Source organism: Nannobrachium achirus (assembly GCF_963921795.1).
Source record: "Nannobrachium achirus genome assembly, chromosome: 1".
NCBI classification, from domain to species: Eukaryota; Metazoa; Chordata; class Actinopteri; order Myctophiformes; family Myctophidae; genus Nannobrachium; species Nannobrachium achirus.
Genome location: NC_137810.1, coordinates 43,080,030 through 43,100,145, shown reverse-complemented (window position 1 = coordinate 43,100,145; position 20,116 = coordinate 43,080,030). Strand labels below are relative to the sequence as shown.

Below are 20,116 nucleotides of genomic sequence, written 5' to 3'. Positions count from 1 at the left end.
ACATAATAGCTCCTTTCAGAAGAAAACACAAAAACTAAAAATCTAAAGTCCTTGAAATTAAATTAAATCATTTCTATAAAATGAAATACTTGTTTCTAATTGGGTCCTGTCAGTGCAACCAAGCAGCACCAGTAGTCTACTAACTAGCCTTGAATCAAGGCTATCAATAGATTGATTTTTTGTATTTATTTTTTACATTAAAAAAAAAATTAAATAGTACTTCACCTGGTGTCTCCATCGTTTACTGCTTTACACAGCCGTGACTCCAGAGAATCCAGTCTGGTCCTGCTTCGAGGCATTCTCTTTCTCTCCCTCAAGTCATTTTAACAGTATTTATTTTATTTATGTGGAGTAGTCTCTGATAGCAGCAGCAGCCACAGCGTCGGGTCAGCTAGCGATTATGCTGCTAACTTGCTAACAATGTGGTGTTGCGTTGACAAGTGTATTTTGTAGCAATGTATCGCGACGTCAATCACGTTTGTTTGTTTGTTTTCTTCCTTCCTTCCGCATAATTATTCTTATTCTAGTTGGCTGGCGTATGTTTTAACTCCATTTGCAAAAGTTTTGTTTATAAGCTGGTTTAACATACACAATAATAATCTATTAATAATGCAGTCTTTGTTTACTACGCGAACTTAAACTTCCCTCCTCGCCTATGGGCCCCGCCCTTTTTTTGATACGGAACCGGATGTTGCCATACACCACCTTCTTTCTTTCCATGGGCGTTGCATTACCGCCATCTACTGGAGGGAGATATCTTACACTCGAAGTGAAAACTATACAATCTGTGAAGTCACTTTTTGGGACTTGCTTCTTAAAGTAGTTCACCCGCAAAATGCCTTTTATTCTATCGATTACTCACCCCATTTTTTGTTTTTGTCGACTCGCAGCCAATCATTTGAGGAGACTCTTTGTAGGCCGATTAATTCAATGGGGTTACATTTATTATAATCAAATTATTGGCTTAGGAATGCGACAAAAACATTTTTTTAAATTGAATTCAAGTCTCCATGGCCTACACGACACATGCACTCACCATACCTCTACTCCTGGAGAATATGATGAAGGATGACATATACTGTAACTTTATCCCCCCCACATCTCTGTAGACAAGTGCCTATGGATGGTTTCTGTTCAAACCGAATCCTCAAATGTGCATTTGAGGATATAAAATTGTTAAAACAATGTATAGAGAAAAATAGTGGGTATAGACGATTGTGTTCAAATATTTGTAGTATATACTTTTGTGCAACTAAGTAGGGCACACATTTACGAACAAACATCGAAAATTGAAATATGAATGAAAGGTTTCTGACCGACAGCAACAATATACTGTGCAATGTGTGCATACAAACAGATATGACATACCAGTAAGACACGCTTTATGGGCGGGAAGCGACCTCGCCCTTAACCTCCATATATGGGCATAAAAGGGACAAGGACAGAATTAATGTGCAAGTGTGACCTGCATCGCGACAACCACACTGGTTATCATGAGACTATTCTCGTGAGGCCAGACTGTTGCCTCCGTGATTTGGGCAAATGCTCCCGGCATACAGTCTGGCAAACGGAAATAGAAACGATGAGTGCGAGATAAAGCGGATGTGACGCAACCGCTCCCTTGGTGCAGTAGCAATAACATGTCCTACTGGAAGCGTTATGTCTCCTTTCAATATTTCTGGGGGCGTTATTTCATCTTTCTCTGGTGTTATTGGTGTACTTCCATGATGTTTTCAAACGTTTTCTTAAACTATACACCCATAACAAGAATAGGCCGCTCGAATGACTTTGTCTGAGCTATTGTGTTTCTGTTGTTTCCAATGGGACTACAGTTCAGTGCAGCACTGGCTACTTCCGATACTCGCCATTCGGGAGCTGCCGTTCCAGACTCTATATAGCATTCGGAGATTGTGGAATAGTTGTCTGGCTACGCGAGACTATCATGAGACTGACACAATATGTCTGTAAATGGACATACCCAGATATGGGCTTAATGTTGATCAGGGACATCAGGGATCTCCATTTATGGGCATAAAAGGTACAAGGAAGGAAAGAATTAATTTGCAAGTGTGGTTGCCGTGACGCGAGTCACACTTGCAAATTAATTCTGTCTTGGCCATATATGGAGCGTAACATGAGGCGTGACTGACGCACAAGCTGCAGGTTTTATAAGGAAACAGATCGTAACAACCAAACCAAACTCAATTATATATACATATATAAAAAAACATTTATTTACATGTTCTATGACAAACACATAGAGCTAAATGTTCCGTAATGTCACAGTCTTTAGCAAGTAGCACCATGTCATTAGAAGAACCCTTTTAAATGAATGAAACAAAACATTTCTATATCAAACACTACAGCCTCCAAACATATTTCTTATGAACATCCTTGGAAGATGGTGCTGCTCATGTGTCACTTTTGTCATCTTTTCCGTCACTTTTCAGTTCAGTGTGACAGCATGTGTTAAAGAGACAGGAACCATGATGAGGGCGAGGCACAGCTGAGAAATCACCGTTTCTCAAGGTCAGGTCCGGGGATCATCAGGCGGCCCAAACGGACCCTTACAGGTCTTTAACTCTGAGAGTGTACAAATGGAACCAAATGGACCCATAAGGGTCCATTTGGTTCCATTTGTACACTCCCAGAGTTACATTAACACTGCAGATTATACAGTGTAGATTGGGGCGTGCCCGACATAACCCATTGTACAATCCCAGGGATGCAGACCCGTAAAGGGTCCATTTGGACACCTGGTGGGCCTCCCCAGACCTGACGATGAGAACCAGTGAGAACCATGGTCGTACAGTATGTCGCTGAGACTTCAGAAGGCCAGTTTCTTCATCAGGAGATAAACCCTGGAGTCCACTTCAAAGCCGTGGAGATTGTTGGCGTCTCCCTGTAGCCTCATGAGGAGACCTCCGTAGGACACGTACGCAGCGCTGAAACAAGGATGCAGACGGTCAACCCAGACGCATGACATTAAAGACCATATCCCAGGAGTCTGGCATGTTTAGCCCGAGCGCCGTTCATTCAGTTATGTTCTGTAATCTTTTGTTTTTTGGCTTTAGAGAAATATAAAAAGACAGTTAACAGTGGCCATTAACAGCCAACAGACAGTGAGTCACGGGTTGGATTCCTGAGACAGATGGCCTTTCCTGCAGGTTCACTCCCCGTCTCTCTCTCCCCTTTTCCGGTCAATCTTTACTGTACTATCCAATAAAGGCAGAAAAGCCTAGCCTGGCGGGCAATCCCTCATATACTGCGTTCACTCATTCCTCCTTCCCACAGTATGAGGTCTGGACTTCGGCAGATAGGCACCGAGTATGAGAAGTTGGTCCCGATCATTTTCTGATCGGGGCCAATCAGTGACTGTGTTTCAACTGCTGTCCGCACAACAAGTGAAAAGCTTCCCCTGATTGGTCCATGTGTAGATGGTGAAGTAGCTGCTTGCTGCAGCATTTTCAAAACAACATGGCTGCCCTCGATGCAACAAGCGTAACAGTTAACATTGAAACAATAAAACAAGCAATAAGTGAAGTTATTTCAGAGTTGGAATCAATTACAACAATTAAAAAGGAACAGGCGTATGCGCTAGCGGAGTTCATCGGCCGAAAAGACGTGTTTGTTTGCCGTTCTTCCGATTGGCTGAGAGATGTTTTGCTACGCTGATTGGTTAGAGGAGTCTGTCTGTCAAGGCAATTACTCCCGCCCACTTTTCAAGCTGCCTATAGCCCAAAGTCCAGACTTAAATTGTGGGAAGGAACGAGTGAGTAAATGCACAGTATGAGGCTGGCTGGCCAGGCTAAGATAAGCCCTCCTTCCTCAAAAAGGTATTTTAACGTTATCTCTATAGTGACCCATTAACACATTTCCCACTGCCACTTTATCTAATTCAATTTCTGATATTAAACAATGAAAAGACCGATTGACGTTTTCGAGTCAATGGCGGCTAAATGTTAAACACAAAAATTACTGTAATATTATCCTACTCCCTTTAATACACATAGAATCCAATAAATCAGATCAGAATTTTACATAAAAAGCTAGGTTGTATAACTTACAGGCGTGTGGCAGCCTCTGTTGAAGTCTCGTCACCTTCGATCTTGTAGACCTTCCCGTACATCACATAGTCAAACTGGTCCGCCCTGAGAGAGCACAGAGAGATGAGCTATCACACATCCAAGTCATCAACATGGATTTAGATTACACATCTGACTTATGTACAGCTATGTTGAACTTTTTTAGAATCTGGGTTCGTATAACACTGTCTGATAGTTGAGATGTTGATTCCTCGAAGGCCAGCAGGCCAAAACGTCAAATCCAGGACAAACAAAAAATGCACATGGAGCCAGAGAGTGTGACTTTTTCCTCCTCTCTACAAGTTAAAATATTGTCAATCATCTGTGATCTGTCGGACTCGCTTCAGCAGCAGCACTACAGCAAGCTGAAGCCCTTCCAGTGATTCTCATATGCTGGAGCAATCTGGAGACGTCTAGAGTAAAAAGTAAGTAATCTTTCTTTACATGTTAGTTCTTAAATCTCACAATGATAGATAAAACACTGACTGTGTGCAACCACTGTGGAAACCGTGTGGATTATGCAGAGACATTACTTCCAATATCATGACCAATTTATGAAGACGTCACTCCAAGGAGGAAGGAGGGAAAAAAGAAGCAATAAACAACAAACAAACAATACTGTATTATATACCTTGACGGCCGGTCATCCTGAGGGTTATACTCTCCATCATCGGGCGTTCCATCCTCATATAATGTACTGGCGATAACCAAACGGAATTTATCACCTGGATAAGAGAGACACATGAATGTATGTTGGATTCATAAGACACCGTAATGGATGATCATGACATAGCTTTGTTTTGTCAAGCAACTTTGGGTCCTATGAAAAGTGCTATATAAGTCTGATGTATTAAAGTCACTATTTGATTAAAACTTTTAAAGTCGTACTTTTGTTCTGGTGGTCTTTCCTTTTTTTTTTTCTTTTTTAAAGGTATAGAAACTCAAGTTGTCATCTCAAATGTTTTTGAGAGACAATTTACAACCTAACAGCGTGCCACGATGCAAAGCACTGTGAGCTTGTATATCTGCTAAATTCATTGTATGGGGAAGTAGTATTAGTATAGGGCTAAAGTGGGCTCTTGGTAGCAATTTGAACTTTTGCTCATTAATCTTCGATAGATCATTTTCTTTTTATTTATATCAATCGGTTTTCATGACACTCCTACCTGTTAGTAATGTTGTTTTTTTCTCATCCATAACAAAATAAAGATGAAACATTGCTGCTTACCAAGATCCACAGGATAGATCTGAATGTTCACATCCAGGATGAGATCCATTTTGAAGGATTCACTTTCACAGTGCAGACGTGACACTAGCACAAAGAAAGAATCAAGACATGATATCATTAAACTGTTTTGGAAATAACGGAAGTCAGAATTAGAACTTTGTCACAGTGTAAAACAGTGGGTGAAATTCATTGTCAACAGAATAACAGAAGTCAGAATTTGAACTTTGTCACAAAGCAGTGGGTGAAATTCATTGTCAACAACAGACTATACCCCGAAGTAGGACGTAATTTACACATCATACCTGGGTCTTGTTTTTTCCCTCATTGAGAATTGTCATACATTTTGTTTTAAACAAAAAGACAAAGACAATATCGCTGAGACAGATGCTGAGATGATTTTTTTTAATCTACAATTACTGTTATTGTCTCCATAGAGAAAAACATACGCGACCCAGGGGATGAAGGAATGACGTCAGGACTTCGGTACCAGGGGTCATCAATATGTCTGTACACGGACATATGTGTCCGTGTCCGTGGCAAAGACTTGGTCTTAGCAAATGTTCGATTTTCTTTTTTATACACCATTATTTATAATGTTCTTATTTTGATCATAATACCCAATTGCTGAATGTCAAGTCTCCTGGTTTTCTTCATAATATGAATGACACTTATTTAGTGGTTCTAGTTATGGTCATTCGGGGGCTAGCTCTTTGTGTGTATCTGGTAATAATATTGTCCACTCATTTTGTACTACCGTATGTCTGTGGTGAAAATTTGATTTTGACAAAATTACCACCAAAAGCCAGCATGGTGATGACCCCAATCAAGGGGGAACACCTGCTGTAGTTGCTGGATTACACATTTACACAAACTATAATAATCTCTTCGTCTGATGGTAAATCTTTTCTCTGAATAATGTTGGCTTGGTTACGGATATTTGCCCATCCTTACCTCACCTTTTCCACTGTTAATATTTTTATTTTGTATCCTTTTTTTCTCTTCTTAACTGCTTCTTTATTTTTTTGTTACTGATGACATCCTATGCATAGTACTGTATTATATCTGTCTGTCTTTCAATGTTATATGAGATACATAAAGGGATCCTGTGTAAATAAGCCATAAAGCTTACTAGGATCTCCTTTTAGTTGACCTTGTACCGGTGAACTGTCATGAAACTGTACTTTTTCCTATACAACCTTCTAATAAAATCTTCAATCAATCTTCAATGGTGCCAGCCAGGTGTTGATGTTTCCTTCCCCTGATTCATGTTATTTTCAAGTCAGATTATAACTCACCTCTGTCAAACTTTTTGCCATCTGGATCAATGTCTTTCACGTCAAAAATATCTTCAAACAATATTCCAGCCATTTGTGTCCAGTGTTATGATCCTTCAGGGGAACACAGGAAAACAAGTGATTAATTTGGATAAGAGGAGAACTGGGCACTTCTATTATTAAGTGGCCACAGAAGACCTGGGCACGTTTATGAAGTGCACACCCACTGCAGAACTGGGCACTGGGTATATTAACATGTATGCCTGTTTTTAGTGTTCATGAAATCATGATCGAGTGATTATTAGAAATGGTTTGGGGTTAAACAGGTACATGTTGGAACCTAGCCGCAAATTGCAACACTAGATTTTTTTTATAATCGGATGAATCTAGGGTTGCAATACCTCCCATAGGGATCCAATGCATGAAAACAGTTTTTTGCTATCTGATTGTATTAAACGACTTCAAACTCACCAATATTGTGGCTCTATGGAAAGCTTGGCATTTACTCTTGCTATCTGCAAAGTGTTTGTTTCTGAAAAATCCACCGTAGAATTGTTATGATTTATTTTCTGTCAAGAAATCCGAGCAGACATGGTTTATTTTCTAAGTATTGAACTTCGGAAGCGCTCGGTCTTCTATTACGCAGCGTCCCGCTGCCTCCTGCATTATGTGACATTCAGAACCAGCTGGTACACAGGACTGCTGATTGACTTCCCACAAGCGCTTCCAAACTCCAGCACTTAGAAAAAATAATCACCTGAAGCCAATTTCTTGATAGAAAGTAGCTCCTAACATTTCTACGGTGGATATTTCAGAAACAAACACTTTGCAGATAGCAAGAGTAAATTCCAAGCTTTCCATAGAGCCACAATATTGGTGAGTTTGAAGTCGTTTAATACAATCAGATAGCAAAAAACTGTTTTCATGCATTGGATCCCTATGGGAGGTATTGCAACCCTAGATTCATCCGATTATAAAAAAATCTAGTGTTGCAATTTGCGGCTAGTTGGAACCAGTGAGTTCCCCACAAAAACATAGTGCCCAGTTCTCCCAAAAACACCCCAGGACCAGTTCTCTCAAAATGTCCAGTTCTGGTCAGAAAAGGGACCCACATTCTACTCTCCAAATGGAAATATCGACTGGCTAGAATAGTAAACACACGACAAGTAGCCCTCGGCAGAGTCAAAAGTTAAATTACTGTTAAACATCGGCATTAACTATAAATAGTCTACACACATTTAGAGAATGTAGAACAATTGTTATTTTGATCAACGTCTGCCTGTTATCTCTCCTATGGCACTACATCAATACAGCATGGAATTGTGGAAAGGGTCATATTATCCAGCAATCAACCCTGACAAAATATTCTAAGTTTTGGGTCTGAGAGGCTAAATCACCAAATAGTGGTCCGTGACTCAAAGGCTGAATAAATAATGGACCTTGATATGAAAAGGGTTGAAAACCACTGATCTGTTGCAAACTTTACTGTTAGCATTAGCATCATCTTGTAAGGGTTCTTTTCAACACAACTTACCTCAGATCAAATGAAGTCGACACCTTTTATGCTCACTAGGACTGTTCACTGCTGCTCTCTGTCAAAGATCAACTCTGCCTGCTGACAATCTATATGAGCCACGTTTTCATACATTCATTCATAATATGAATCATTCATTCATGTCAAATCACACACTGTACCGCGCGAATGGACAATGTGGTCAAAAATATTTTATGGAACTGCACAATTTCTTCCTGTTCCGGTTGAAGGCAAGGTTTTCTTTGGGAAACCAGTTCAGTCAGTGCACTACCGCCACCAACTGGGCTGGAATGTCGACCAAGAGATTATCCAGAGTCCAGACTAGCACTGGTTCCCAAACAGTGGGTTTGTAGGTAGCGGACACATTTGTATGGGTCCCTTAATTTTTTGTTTCCTACATTTTGTTTTTAGTTTTCAAAAAACATTCCTAAAAAACATTTAATGATTTAATGATTTTTTCAGTAATTTCATTATAAATAAAAGAAAGAAATTCCATAAATTAGAAAACAAATGTTTAAGAAGTAGTGAAAATAGCCAATCTACAAGCTCACAACGCGGTGCGAAGCGACTTCAAAAGTTTTCAAATGTATAAACATCTTTTGGAAATAGCTAATCTACAAGCTCACAATGCGTCACAGATCATTGTGAGCTTGTAGATCGACAATTTTCAAATGGCCGAAATATATAGGGCTGAAGTGGTAAATGTATGTTTTGTAATAATAATAACGCTGTAGTGGAGTAGAAATAAACATAGGCCCTATTGAAAATTGGAAATACTCCACTCCAGTAAAGTAAAAAATACCTCAAAACTGTACTTAAGTACAGTACCTGAGTGAATGTACTTAGTTACTTTCCACCACTGCTTACAGATGGCTAGACTCCGTCTGTAATTGTTAATTTATATCCTTGAGCTGAAGGATATTGCAAGTGGGCTCCCAAATAATTGGTAGAACACATTCATATTAAAAAAGTAACAAATCTTGATGAAATATGAAGGTAAAGTATACTGATCAAAGTTGGAACACAATCAATTGATTGGTCAATAAAATGACATGCTCTGAAAATGCACAGGGCCCTCCCATGTGACCCCTTAACACGTCAGCCGAATGGCTGCTGTGTTAAGTAGGTCGTCAAACAAACGCCTGCTCAAGGTTCCCAAAACGAAGCTAAAAACTAAAGGGGATCGAGCGTTTACAGTAGTAGCTCCTACTCTCTGGAATGGCTTAGCACTGTCATTAAAAAATGCAGAGTCAGTAGATGCTTTTAAAAAGACTGTTAAAAACCCACTTATTTAGGAATCACTTTGGTGTGCAATATTGTTTATTAACATGTACTTACTGTTTATTCATATGTATTGTTTTATTTTTCTGTGATGTTTTTGTTATATTTCATTGTGTCTACTGTACAGCACCTTGTAACTTTTGTTTTGAAAGGCGCTTTACAAATAAATTACCTTACCTTAAGTGGTGTGTTAAGCGGACAGGTGGGTGAGCCCTGATTCAGAAATGGCTGAGAATCACGGTTGTACCCAGCCTTAGACACTTTTCTAGTAATATTTTTTTATTCAATGAATTGTTTGTTTCTGTAATGAAATACAAACTGACATTGTAACTGTCTCTGGAAAGAGGCTTAACAGGGTTAAAGGTTCAGCGAAACAATTAGGCTTGTTTCATATTATGACAAACAGACAACAACAAAATCAACATATTCACAAACGAAAAATGTGTGGACTGGACACAGCATTTTGTTTTCTTTCACAATCTATTCTGTACGACATGGGCGTTCAATTAAGTAGTAAATTAATTGGCCCTAAGACTGACATGGCTACTATGACACAGTAACTAAATGTAAAGCTAAGTCTTCATCCTCTTCAGGCGGTTGTCAGTGAACGCACTGGCACGCTGGTGAGCCTCCAGCTCCTTGATTCTCTGACGCAGAGCCTCAATCTCCCTGTTCTTCTCCTCTTGTAAGGACTGCAGCTTCTGAGGACAGTAAGGACACATAGGCAGTTAACACAACACACACACACACACACACACACACACACACACACACACACACACACACACACACACAGGAGATAAAGACAGGGGCAACATTGGCTCGGGAGGTAGAGCAGCCGCTTCGGAACAATTCGATCCCGGGCTCCCCCAGAGTTGGTGTCAAGTTGTCCTTGAGCAAGACACTGAACCCCTGATTGCTCCCGATGAGCACGTTGGTGCCTTGCATGTTTTCCTCTACCATCGGTGTATGAATGTGTGTGTGAATGTAATAGACAATGTAAAGCGCCTAGGATAATGGCGCTATTTAAATGCACATTTACCAATTATAAAAACTAAATACGTCATACTTTTCACATAAAACTGTGAGCAGCAAGTGATTGTGGGGGATTAATATCTCAATCGTGAATTTTGAAGCTGCGTAGTTAAAAATGTCGTAAAACACAAAAAAGTGTGTCGAATTGTGAGGATTATCTCGTTGAACAAAACATTTTAATATCAAACGCCCCCGTTTGCAAATGGAGCTTCTTTTCGTAATTTATCTAAAACTAAAATGTGGGGTGCTCTGGAAATCCATGGCAGGAAAAACTTCTATAGCTGGGCATCTTCGCAACGTTTTGGTCAAGGACCTTATTCAGGCATCCCAAAGACATGAAGTGGGATCTTGAGTCTTGACCAAAACATTGCGATGAAATGTTATTTTCTTTATTGGGCAAGTGAAGACAGATGGTTGATGCGAAGCCTGCGGAGCTAGTTCAGGCAGGCAACTCAAAGGAGCGCCAATTCCTGATCAGCTGGTCAGGAATAATTGCGAGATGATTATGTAATAATTGTGGCAGGTCTGCAAGTGGAAGTGATGTGGTAACTGGTAAACTGCTCACCCTCTTGAACATGTTCTGTGGAAACACACTGGTGGAGCACTGTTGTTTCTCCTGACACCGTTGTGCTGTATTCTGCATCTTACTGAGCTTGGTCCCAAACTGCCAAAACAGAGGGGTTAACAACTTAAGCCCTATTTAAAATGTTTGTTTGTCCTTTAAAAAAAAGGAAAAGAAAAGAAAAACGTTATAGCCTATAACAACATGCCCAAAACAGCTACGCCAGGTTTAAAGTGATTAATTAAAGGTAATGAATGTACTCTCTTGACAATCAAAAGACAGGCCTATGTATGCTGTAAGAGACAGACAGATGGTCAAACAGTATCTGTCTCTCTCCCACCACCAGTTTACCAATGCACCAGATTTTATCACAGATTTCACCCTCCATTGAATTCATATACAGTAGATGTGACTTGATCCTGAGGTGTGAGATGCTCTCAGCAGAAATATGTGGCCTTGGCATGTATTCTTTATTATGAATAGCGTTCAAAGACATAATTCTTGATTTGAAAAATATTACAGAGTCACTTTGTAATTAAGACAACACTTCACAGCCTGTGAGCACTGAAAGATGTCACGCCAAGGATAGACGCCTGGGGGACCCCACCCAACGAGGAGGTATAGGGTTTAAGATTTAAAGTGGTTAAATGTTGAACTTTGCATTGCTCATTTGCTTGTTTGCTGCAATGTCTCAGGCTGCTTCTGCCTTCCTAGGAATTACTGTCCTCATAATTAACTATATTAATATGATGAATATAAATGACTTGTGACGTGAATCTCTTCGCATAATAAAATAATATTAATACAATTAATAATAATATTAGTAGTAGTACATGTTTTGTTCTCTTTACCTCCAGCTGTAGTTTAAGAAGTTCACTCTGACGCTCCTTCTCCTGAGTTCGTAACTTGTTGTTCAGCTCCTCCATGTCAGCCACTTTAATGTCCAACACCTTCTTTAGCTCTGCATCCTTAACCGCCACTGCAAGGAAAGAACAGCAGCAGCATAACTTCAGGATGAAATGGCATTTCGATTTCCAGAGTATCTAATGACTGTATTGTGACGCATTTCACAATACACAGGATAGGACACTTCTGTACAGTATGTGACAGATTTCAGTGTATCCCAACATGAAGTATTTATAGATAGAATAGAAATTCAAACTTTATTTAAACCTTTTCTTAACTGACTGTGAGTCAGTCAATGGACTAAACATGACCAACCTTTTCCCATCGTTCATACTTTTGTCCAATCTGTACAGTAGAGCATGTTAAAAAAATATAACTTATACAATTGTGGTGATTGTATTTTGTCTCCCTACTCTTCTATCGAGACATTTAGATTGTGTCAAAGGTCATGTCTCACCTATAGACACATGATCGGATACAAAGTTTGACCTAATGCCAGGTCGAGCTCCCAAACCAAACCGACTGGCAGACCGCGAGGGGGAGCTCGCCCTCTCTCCCTAATGATCAACATTCAATGTATCCCCTGAGCAAGCAGGCAGGCTCTGTTAGCTCAATGGTAGAAATGTCAGCACTTGCGCAGAAAACTGGGTTCAAATCTGGGGTATAAGAGGAAAGTTACAAAGTGCAGCTTTAAGTATACCAGTTAATTTTGTAGCGTAATAGGCCTACAGTATATGCTCTATACATCTGAATTTGCCTGATTGACTTGATATACAGTTCAGTAGCTGTGGATCATCAATCTGATGCATTTCCTACGACTGAGGCCTTACACTGATGGAGGAAATCCCTACGGCTTTCTTCAATCTGAGCCTTGCACTGCTGTCTGAGAGCCTCCAGCTCCCCCTTGTGTCTCTCTTCCTCTGCTCTCATCTCAGCAACCAGCATCTGCATCTTAGCCTCTTGCAACTTGCGACATAGGAGACCACAGAACAAAGTCATATAGCATCCACATTGAATCTAATGTCAATAAAGTTACAGTTTTGGTATTGTAATCAATTTGAAGGTATCAATGGTTTCTCATGACATGGGTAATCAATCAATCAATCAATCAATCAATCAATCAAGTTTGAACTGTCAGCAGGTCCGTGGCAACAGGAAGGTTGAGAACCCTGTTATACGTACAGTAGATGAAAGCCAAACATTCATTTAAATCCTGACCTCTGTTGTCTGCTTATTCTGTTCTTTTATGTCAGCCATAGTGTCCTTCAGCTTCTCATTCTCGTCTGCAATATAAACACAATTTCAAATGTTAAGAGTTCATTCAGAATAAAGTATCCACAAGATGGAATTGAAGACAATGCAGATCCTGGAATTTTCCCTGGAGTTTTTTTTTGTTTTTTTTAAAGATATTTTATGTACAATATAGATGACACACATACCTCTGAGTTTACACTGCTGCGTGACAGTGTTCTGGAGTCCTGTCACCAGACCTAGCATATCCTGATTGTCTGCAACACAGCCAACAACGTAATTGAAATATGAAGTGACAGGGCCTGGACGGCTGGCGTAGCCGTCTGGGCACCTAAGCTGCTAATGCTCGACTCACGATCCCAATGACTTTTGCTGCGTGTCTCTCCCCATTTCTCTATAAAAGATTTAAAGGTAGGGCAAGTGATTTTCTTTTAAAATAAGTGTTGACTAGCTCTATTTTCTGATAGTACTCATTGCTATATAGAGTGTTTGTTCATAAACAGGAGTCTCTGTGTCTCTACATCTTTTTAAACAGAACATGGCAATGAATGATTACTATCAGAATTGATAGTGCTTTGCTTCAACCTTCTAAAAAACACTTTTTGTTTTAACCAAAGAAATATCACTTATACCCTACCTTTAACTAGACTTGGTTAATAAATTACCTATGAATCCCATATCGTTTATTAGTTATAGATGAAGAAGCTTGTGATTTATAAGCCAAAGCCCTACTGTATTGGTTTCAACTTCCAATCACCCATCATTAATGTGACACAGTGTATAGTAATGTAACACAGTCAGTCAAACGTGACCACAAGAGGGCGTCCAAGACCCAGATATTATCTGTTTAAATCATCCTCTCAACAACTTGAATAGAAGAATACATACAGATTATAACTCATCCTCAATTTAAGCAGGATACATAATACATAATAGGCTATGTAATGTCATGAGTAAATTCACCCTGAGTTAAACTGTTCTCTTTAGAGAGGGAGAGTCTCAGAGCTCTGTCTGTGTCATCCAGCTTCATGTCCAGAAGGATGTTGCAGCCATTCACTTCTATTATTTTCTATTTGAAAACAACAAGAGAAGGAAAACAGAAGAATTTAATGAAATTATCAAATTGTGCCTTGAACATTTTATCATTTCAATATTGATTGAAGACTTTATTGGAGTTTGCATAGGAAAAGGTAGAGTTCACTGGTACAAGGTCAACTAAAAGGATTCCTCAATAAAAGCTTTTTGTCTTGTTTCACTTACTTATTTTTTTTTTTTTTTTTTTTTTTTTTTAAACTAATATAACAATACTCATACTCATATATGAATCGTGTGTAAAAAAAATAAGATTCGACGACATTAAAATTGTTTGTATTTGTGTGAATTAATTAGCACAGTAGGCCTACTTGACTCACCTTTTCTAACTTCACGAACTGATCGGTGAGCTTGTCCACATCAACCCACGAGGAGTTTAACGTCATGCTTGGTTTCAGTTGGTCTGACAGATGAACAATGACTGTCAATAAAGGAGATTGATAATATTATTGATGAGCTGCTACACCTACAAGTGTGTGGTTTCAAATTCAGCAGGGCGTACGTGCTACTCCGTGGCGGTACGGCAGGCCTCGTAGTACGACGGTGTCAAAACTAACAAAAGTTATATAATTGTTCTTGTCTTATTTTGGTTACTTTTAGCTTATTGTTGTTATTCATTTAAAATGATGAGTATCGTCTTGTTTTGACTGCAGTTCCTCCTCCATATCAGTAGATGGCGGCAATGTGCCCGGAAGTTGAGATGGCGGAGCGGATGGATTCGGAGACGGAGGACTCAGTCCGCGAATTTCAAAGCGATGAAGATAAAAGGGGATACGAGAACAAAAGAAAGAGGACATCTGATACTCCGGCTATATCAGAAAGTGAAAGGATTGTGGTTGGAATGAGAGCGTTGACCAAAAAGAATGGAATATTTAGTGATGCACATGCGGTTGGAAGGTACATAACAGGAAAAGTAGGGAAAATCAGGAACATAAGAGTAACAAGGAGTGGAACGGTAATCGTAGAATGTTTGTCAAAGCAGCAGAGGAACAAGATGGTGAAGATTGACGAGTATGAGGATGGGAGTGAGATTGTTTGGTTTAAACTGAACGGAAAGCCAAGGAGGAAAGGAGTGATCAGTGGCGTGCCACTGTCGATTGACATGGACACAATTATGGACAATGTAGGCGAAGCATACGAGGCCAGGCGTATGAAACGATTCCGAGAAGGGAAGAAGGAGTCAAGCAAATCGGTGTGTATAACTTTCGAAGAGGACCTGCCAGACAGAGTGTACATTGAGTATGTGTGCTACAGAGTAAGGCCGTATGAGGAAGCCCCACTCAGGTGCTTCTGTTGCCAGGATTTCGGGCATGTGGCTGCGGTCTGCAGAGGAGAACGTAAATGTGGGAGATGTGGGAACAAAGACTGTTGGAAGAGGCAGTGTGAAGAAAACCAAGTACCGGCTAGATGCAGTAACTGTGCAGGAAATCATCATGCAGGAGCAGCACAATGTCCTAAACGACATATGGAAGAGAAGGTGAAAAAGATCAGAAAAGAAGAGAAAGTGTCATATGCGGAAGCGCTGAAGAAACTGGAGGAGGGGAAGGATAATGTGACAGGAGAAAGCAGCAAACCAGAAGGAAAAGTGAACGACAACAACACTGATCAGAATATCTGCCTCGACAAAAAGAGATTCCTGGCTTTCATCGCCATGGTGATAAACTGTGCTGTTGAAATACAAAGCAAAACGGAGAGAATCAAAATGATTCTGGATGCAGCTACAAGATTCCTGGGTATCGTGGATATAAGTGGTGACGACCTGAATGACACCTTGAGAGGCGGGTTTGCCCCAACTCAGACCGAAGTGTCTGAGTAGAACAGGAAAAAAAAGAAAGAAAGGGACATATTGGGTGGGACACTGTATATATTGTGCACAGAGACTAACATAAAACAGTGAAGTAGTAAATATAACTTCATACAGTAGGTGGCGGAATACACCCTAGTGGTTGTAATAGCCATAAAAACCAAAGAAGAAGAAGAAGAAGTGCCCGGAAGTTACTAAGAGACCGGTTGCTAGGTGTTTTGTTGTGGCGTCCTGTTGCTAGCCATGTACCAGTTTATGAACAGCACCATGGATCTTATGCTTACACATTACTTATCATTACCAACACACGCTCATATGAACTAACATCCACCAGCAAAGTGATGTTAGCGTAAAAGGTGAGACAATTGTACGTTCTTAACATTTTATTGTCTATTATAGCAGCAGCAGACACTAGCCTATCTATGTAGCTATCTACTTAACATCTGTTTGCCACCTACGTACGTAGTTTAATGCTAGTTGACATGTACTTACCAATTACACTTAATTAAAACGTTTATCACTAACGCCAGCAAATGGTTAATAGTACACAAACTCAACCAAACGTCGTCAAGCAAGCCTACAGGCTAGTCATAAAATAACCTGCTTGTTGTCATTCAACTATTATTCAGAATAAATGAACAACAAACTTAAATTCTCATGCATTTCTTCTGCAGGTTTTGAGGAGTGGTCATCAATCAGTCTGTTATTATGGAAGCTGTTTTATGACTGGCCTACAGTAACTGCACTACCTGTAGGTGTTGTTGGTGTTCACATGAGTTCCAGGGAGGGAGGCGAGAAGATGGGGGACATCTTGGCCAATGAAGCTGACCTTCTTACTATGATCAAGGAGGTATGAGACATGAACACTGCTGTTTTAGAAGCATTGCAGTGCGTAAAAATAGACTAATGTATGGAACACTGAGCAGTGGTTGCAAAACATTCAGTTTTATGCTCTGTATTTTAATTTATTTTTCTTTCTTTTTTTCACCAGTACCTAAAGTATGAGAAATTTGACGACACAGTCTACAGCTTTGACAAGGAGTGCAAAAACAAAGGCAAGCTTGTGTCCAAGCCTCAAGGAGACACACTTAAAGACTCAAAGAATATTATCGTTCAGGTAAAACATATGTCCTCCTAATATTGTCCTATCTAGTAGTCTACACACATTCCTGGTTAAGTTGTGATTGTGGGGTGGGTAAAGCACACTAATGAAAGCCATCTGGGCAGAAAAATATGACCAGTCTATTCTCTGCTAGAATTGTCGAACTTGTAACTTATTCTGGATATGAGCTGCTAAATGCATAAATTGTAATTGAGTGATGTTAAGAATGCTTGCCCCAAAATACGTTCGTCCCGTGTCAAATCCGGTGACCTCGGAACGATATCCACTAGGTATTCTTACAGTTAATTTAACCTCAGAAAAACAATGCCTATAAACCTGGCCTGAACAGCTAGGGTTTGCGGTCGGGGCACCTATAGGCTGACAGCGTGTCAAGGTTTCGACTCCCAACGACCTTTGCTGCGTTTCACTCCCCTTCTCTCTCTCTCTCAGTCTACTCTCATCTATCAATTAAAGCAAAAAATAATAATTTTACAAGGGATGGACATCGGTATCGGCCAATATAAAAAATCGGCAGGTATTATATCAAACCGGCCGAATCGGTGATCGGCAGGTCACTGACATAAAACCGGTTTTATGCCAATTGTGTCTATGGCACTGCACAGCATGATGCTCAGGTCCTGTGACTAAAGTAAACATTAGCAAGTAGCAGCCAGTCTACTTAGTGGCAGCCTACAGAATACAGATGGTGCTGATTACTGCAATGTAAGGATATATTCCATAATCCTGTGTCAATGTCGTCTCCAAAAAGAAGGAGAAAAAAAAACAGACGGTCATATTAGACTGGATATTGTCTGTGTTTTTGGATATTGTACTATTGTGATTGATTTGGCATAAGTGTTCTTCTAGCTTATTGGTACTCAAATTGAAGTACAGTATTTTCTGGAGCACCTGACTATAAGGCGCACTGTCAATGAATGGTCTATTTTCAAACTGTTTTCATATAAGGCGCACCTGACTATAAGGCGCACATAATATACGCTACCGTTGCGTTATGCATCAAACAGATGGAGCTGTGCTAAAGGGAATGTCAATGTCAATGAATGATCCATATATAAGGCGCACTGGACTATAAGGCGCACTGTAGTTTTTTGAGAAAATTAAAGGCTTTTAAGTGCGCCTTATAGTCCGGAAAATACGGTATGTCTTTTGGCCTACTTGGCCTGAAAAAAGGGTATTTGAGCAACCCTATTTTCTAGTTCTTAGCTAAAGAAATCGGTATCGGAAAAATCGATTTTGGCAGGTCAGACCTTCATAAAACCGGAGGATCGGTATCGGCCAAGAATTTTGCAATCGGTCCATCTCTTTACCATCATGTAGATCAGCCAGACAGCCACAGATAGATCTGGTGTAGATGGCAACTATTGATAAAATGGACATTATTATAGAATCCTAAACTTGAACGTAACGGTCCCACTGCAGAGAGACCTCCTCAGCTCCTTTGATGACGGGGACCACAAGGTGTTCTTTGAGCTGTGGACGGAGAACGTCCCTGCTGACCTCAGGGACATGGACACCCAGGCTCAGAGGCTGGAGTTCTACCTTCAGATCCACTTCACCATCTACCCCCTGAGGAGCCACCTGGGCAGGCCTGTATGTACTGTACACTGTATATCGTCACTGTCCGGCAGAAACCTCGTGAAACTCCAAGTTTCGCGTTTTTAAGTTTTTTTGTAAAGTAAAGCCCTACTTAATCAGACAATCGCGTCGCACAAAATAGTGAAGCACACAACGCCTCGCACGCGAGGCGTTACATACAAGGTTTCCACTCGACAACAACAATATAGTACACTAGGCCTGTCACAATTTATGATGTAATCGCCTAATGGCAACTATTTGAGATGATCGTTTCCATGTGGAAAAATGTTCATATGTTTTCAACCATTTTCAAAAATGTCCACTTTCAGAATCAGAATCATCTTTATTGTCACATCACAGATTTACAGGCGTGAAATAGTGGGTGAAATTTGTTGTTGTGCAACCAGAACGCACAAGTACTTTCTGGTTGAATGAAGGTTATACTATATATCTTTTTCCACAACTCAACACTATGCCATCAAGACTATATTATAAGCATCTCACGAATGCATTAGAATCAGGATGATCAGAATAGGATGTATTATTACTATATACAATAATTCAATGTAATAGTTCATACTTCTAAGTGTTTAAATACTGCATGTCCGGTGTAGTCTCATAACAATCTCCTAACACATACCGCATCCTTTCAAAATAATATTTCATAGCACAGTTTTACATACTGTAACACATTCGGCATGCATACTTTTAGTAAACCAAATCATGCATATGCATTGCTTCAGTATCAAAATGGTAGTATGACATCAGTCAAACAAAGCACTTCAAATGACCCTTGGCCAATAGATGTCCTCGTTGCTCTATGGTAGCATTCATCCATTTATCAACAATACAGTGAGTACACCATTGAGCAGATTGATTTGATGATGTGCTAGGTAAAGGGGAGGTGAGCAAGTTGGTTATTTGTGAAAACAAACATTAAATAATACACATATAATTAAGAGGAACAGAACTCAAATGATTTGCCTTGAAATTGAACTCTTTGCATGAAGGTTTGGAACAGAGCCCAAATGAATAGTCCCTGAAAGTAGTTTCGGACAATAGAAATTATATTTGGTTAATCTGAATCTGGTCTAGACTAGGCACTATGGTTCATCTATATGCCTTGTTTGTTTGCACACTTTTGATTCAATCAACTTAACAGAAACGATATGTTCTCAGGCAAAGATGAAAATATCTCCAAAATGATCATCACTTTTTGACTCAGAGCATCGATGTAAGAAATTATTCTGATTCTGATTATTCTGAGTGATATCATCACTTCTTGTCCTGACACTTCCGTCTTACATCATTACTCTAGAATCACAGGATTGTTCTAGGTCGGGGCTTATAACATCAGACATCACCT

General features: G+C 39.9%; 3 protein-coding genes across 4 annotated transcripts in view; 1 reads left to right on the top strand and 2 right to left on the bottom strand.

The window, feature by feature from the left end:
* Positions 1 to 2,700: 2,700 nt before the first annotated feature.
* On the bottom strand, positions 2,701 to 6,681 carry polr2h (RNA polymerase II, I and III subunit H; the record flags this gene model as incomplete). Of its 2 annotated transcripts, XM_080722618.1 has the most annotated exons (5): positions 2,701 to 2,945; positions 4,068 to 4,151; positions 4,717 to 4,810; positions 5,314 to 5,397; positions 6,609 to 6,681. In XM_080722618.1, the coding sequence occupies 5 exons, from the start codon at positions 6,679 to 6,681 to the stop codon at positions 2,828 to 2,830; spliced, it is 453 nt and encodes a 150-aa protein (XP_080578744.1). In that variant the 3' UTR covers positions 2,701 to 2,827. The 2 variants fall into 2 exon arrangements, with proteins under 2 accessions (XP_080578744.1, XP_080578745.1); XM_080722619.1 differs by lacking the exon at positions 4,068 to 4,151.
* Positions 6,682 to 9,974: 3,293 nt separating this feature from the next.
* Positions 9,975 to 14,634, bottom strand: ccdc152 (coiled-coil domain containing 152; the record flags this gene model as incomplete). Its single annotated transcript, XM_080729352.1, has 8 exons — positions 9,975 to 10,103; positions 11,003 to 11,101; positions 11,851 to 11,978; positions 12,736 to 12,871; positions 13,124 to 13,188; positions 13,345 to 13,413; positions 14,120 to 14,225; positions 14,569 to 14,634. 8 exons carry the CDS (start codon positions 14,632 to 14,634, stop codon positions 9,975 to 9,977), a joined length of 798 nt encoding a protein of 265 aa, XP_080585478.1.
* A 1,660-nt stretch (positions 14,635 to 16,294) lies between these two features.
* The window catches only part of armc9 (armadillo repeat containing 9), a gene marked incomplete at its 3' end in the record, with an annotated part of 80,822 nt that continues 77,000 nt past the window's right edge, over positions 16,295 to 20,116 (top strand). The window contains exons 1-4 of the mRNA XM_080729344.1: positions 16,295 to 16,408; positions 16,727 to 16,902; positions 17,044 to 17,169; positions 18,595 to 18,765. Of these exons, the coding sequence (XP_080585470.1) occupies positions 16,825 to 16,902; positions 17,044 to 17,169; positions 18,595 to 18,765 (375 nt within the window). The 5' untranslated portion in view covers positions 16,295 to 16,408; positions 16,727 to 16,824. The remainder of the gene's footprint in view (positions 16,409 to 16,726; positions 16,903 to 17,043; positions 17,170 to 18,594; positions 18,766 to 20,116) is intronic.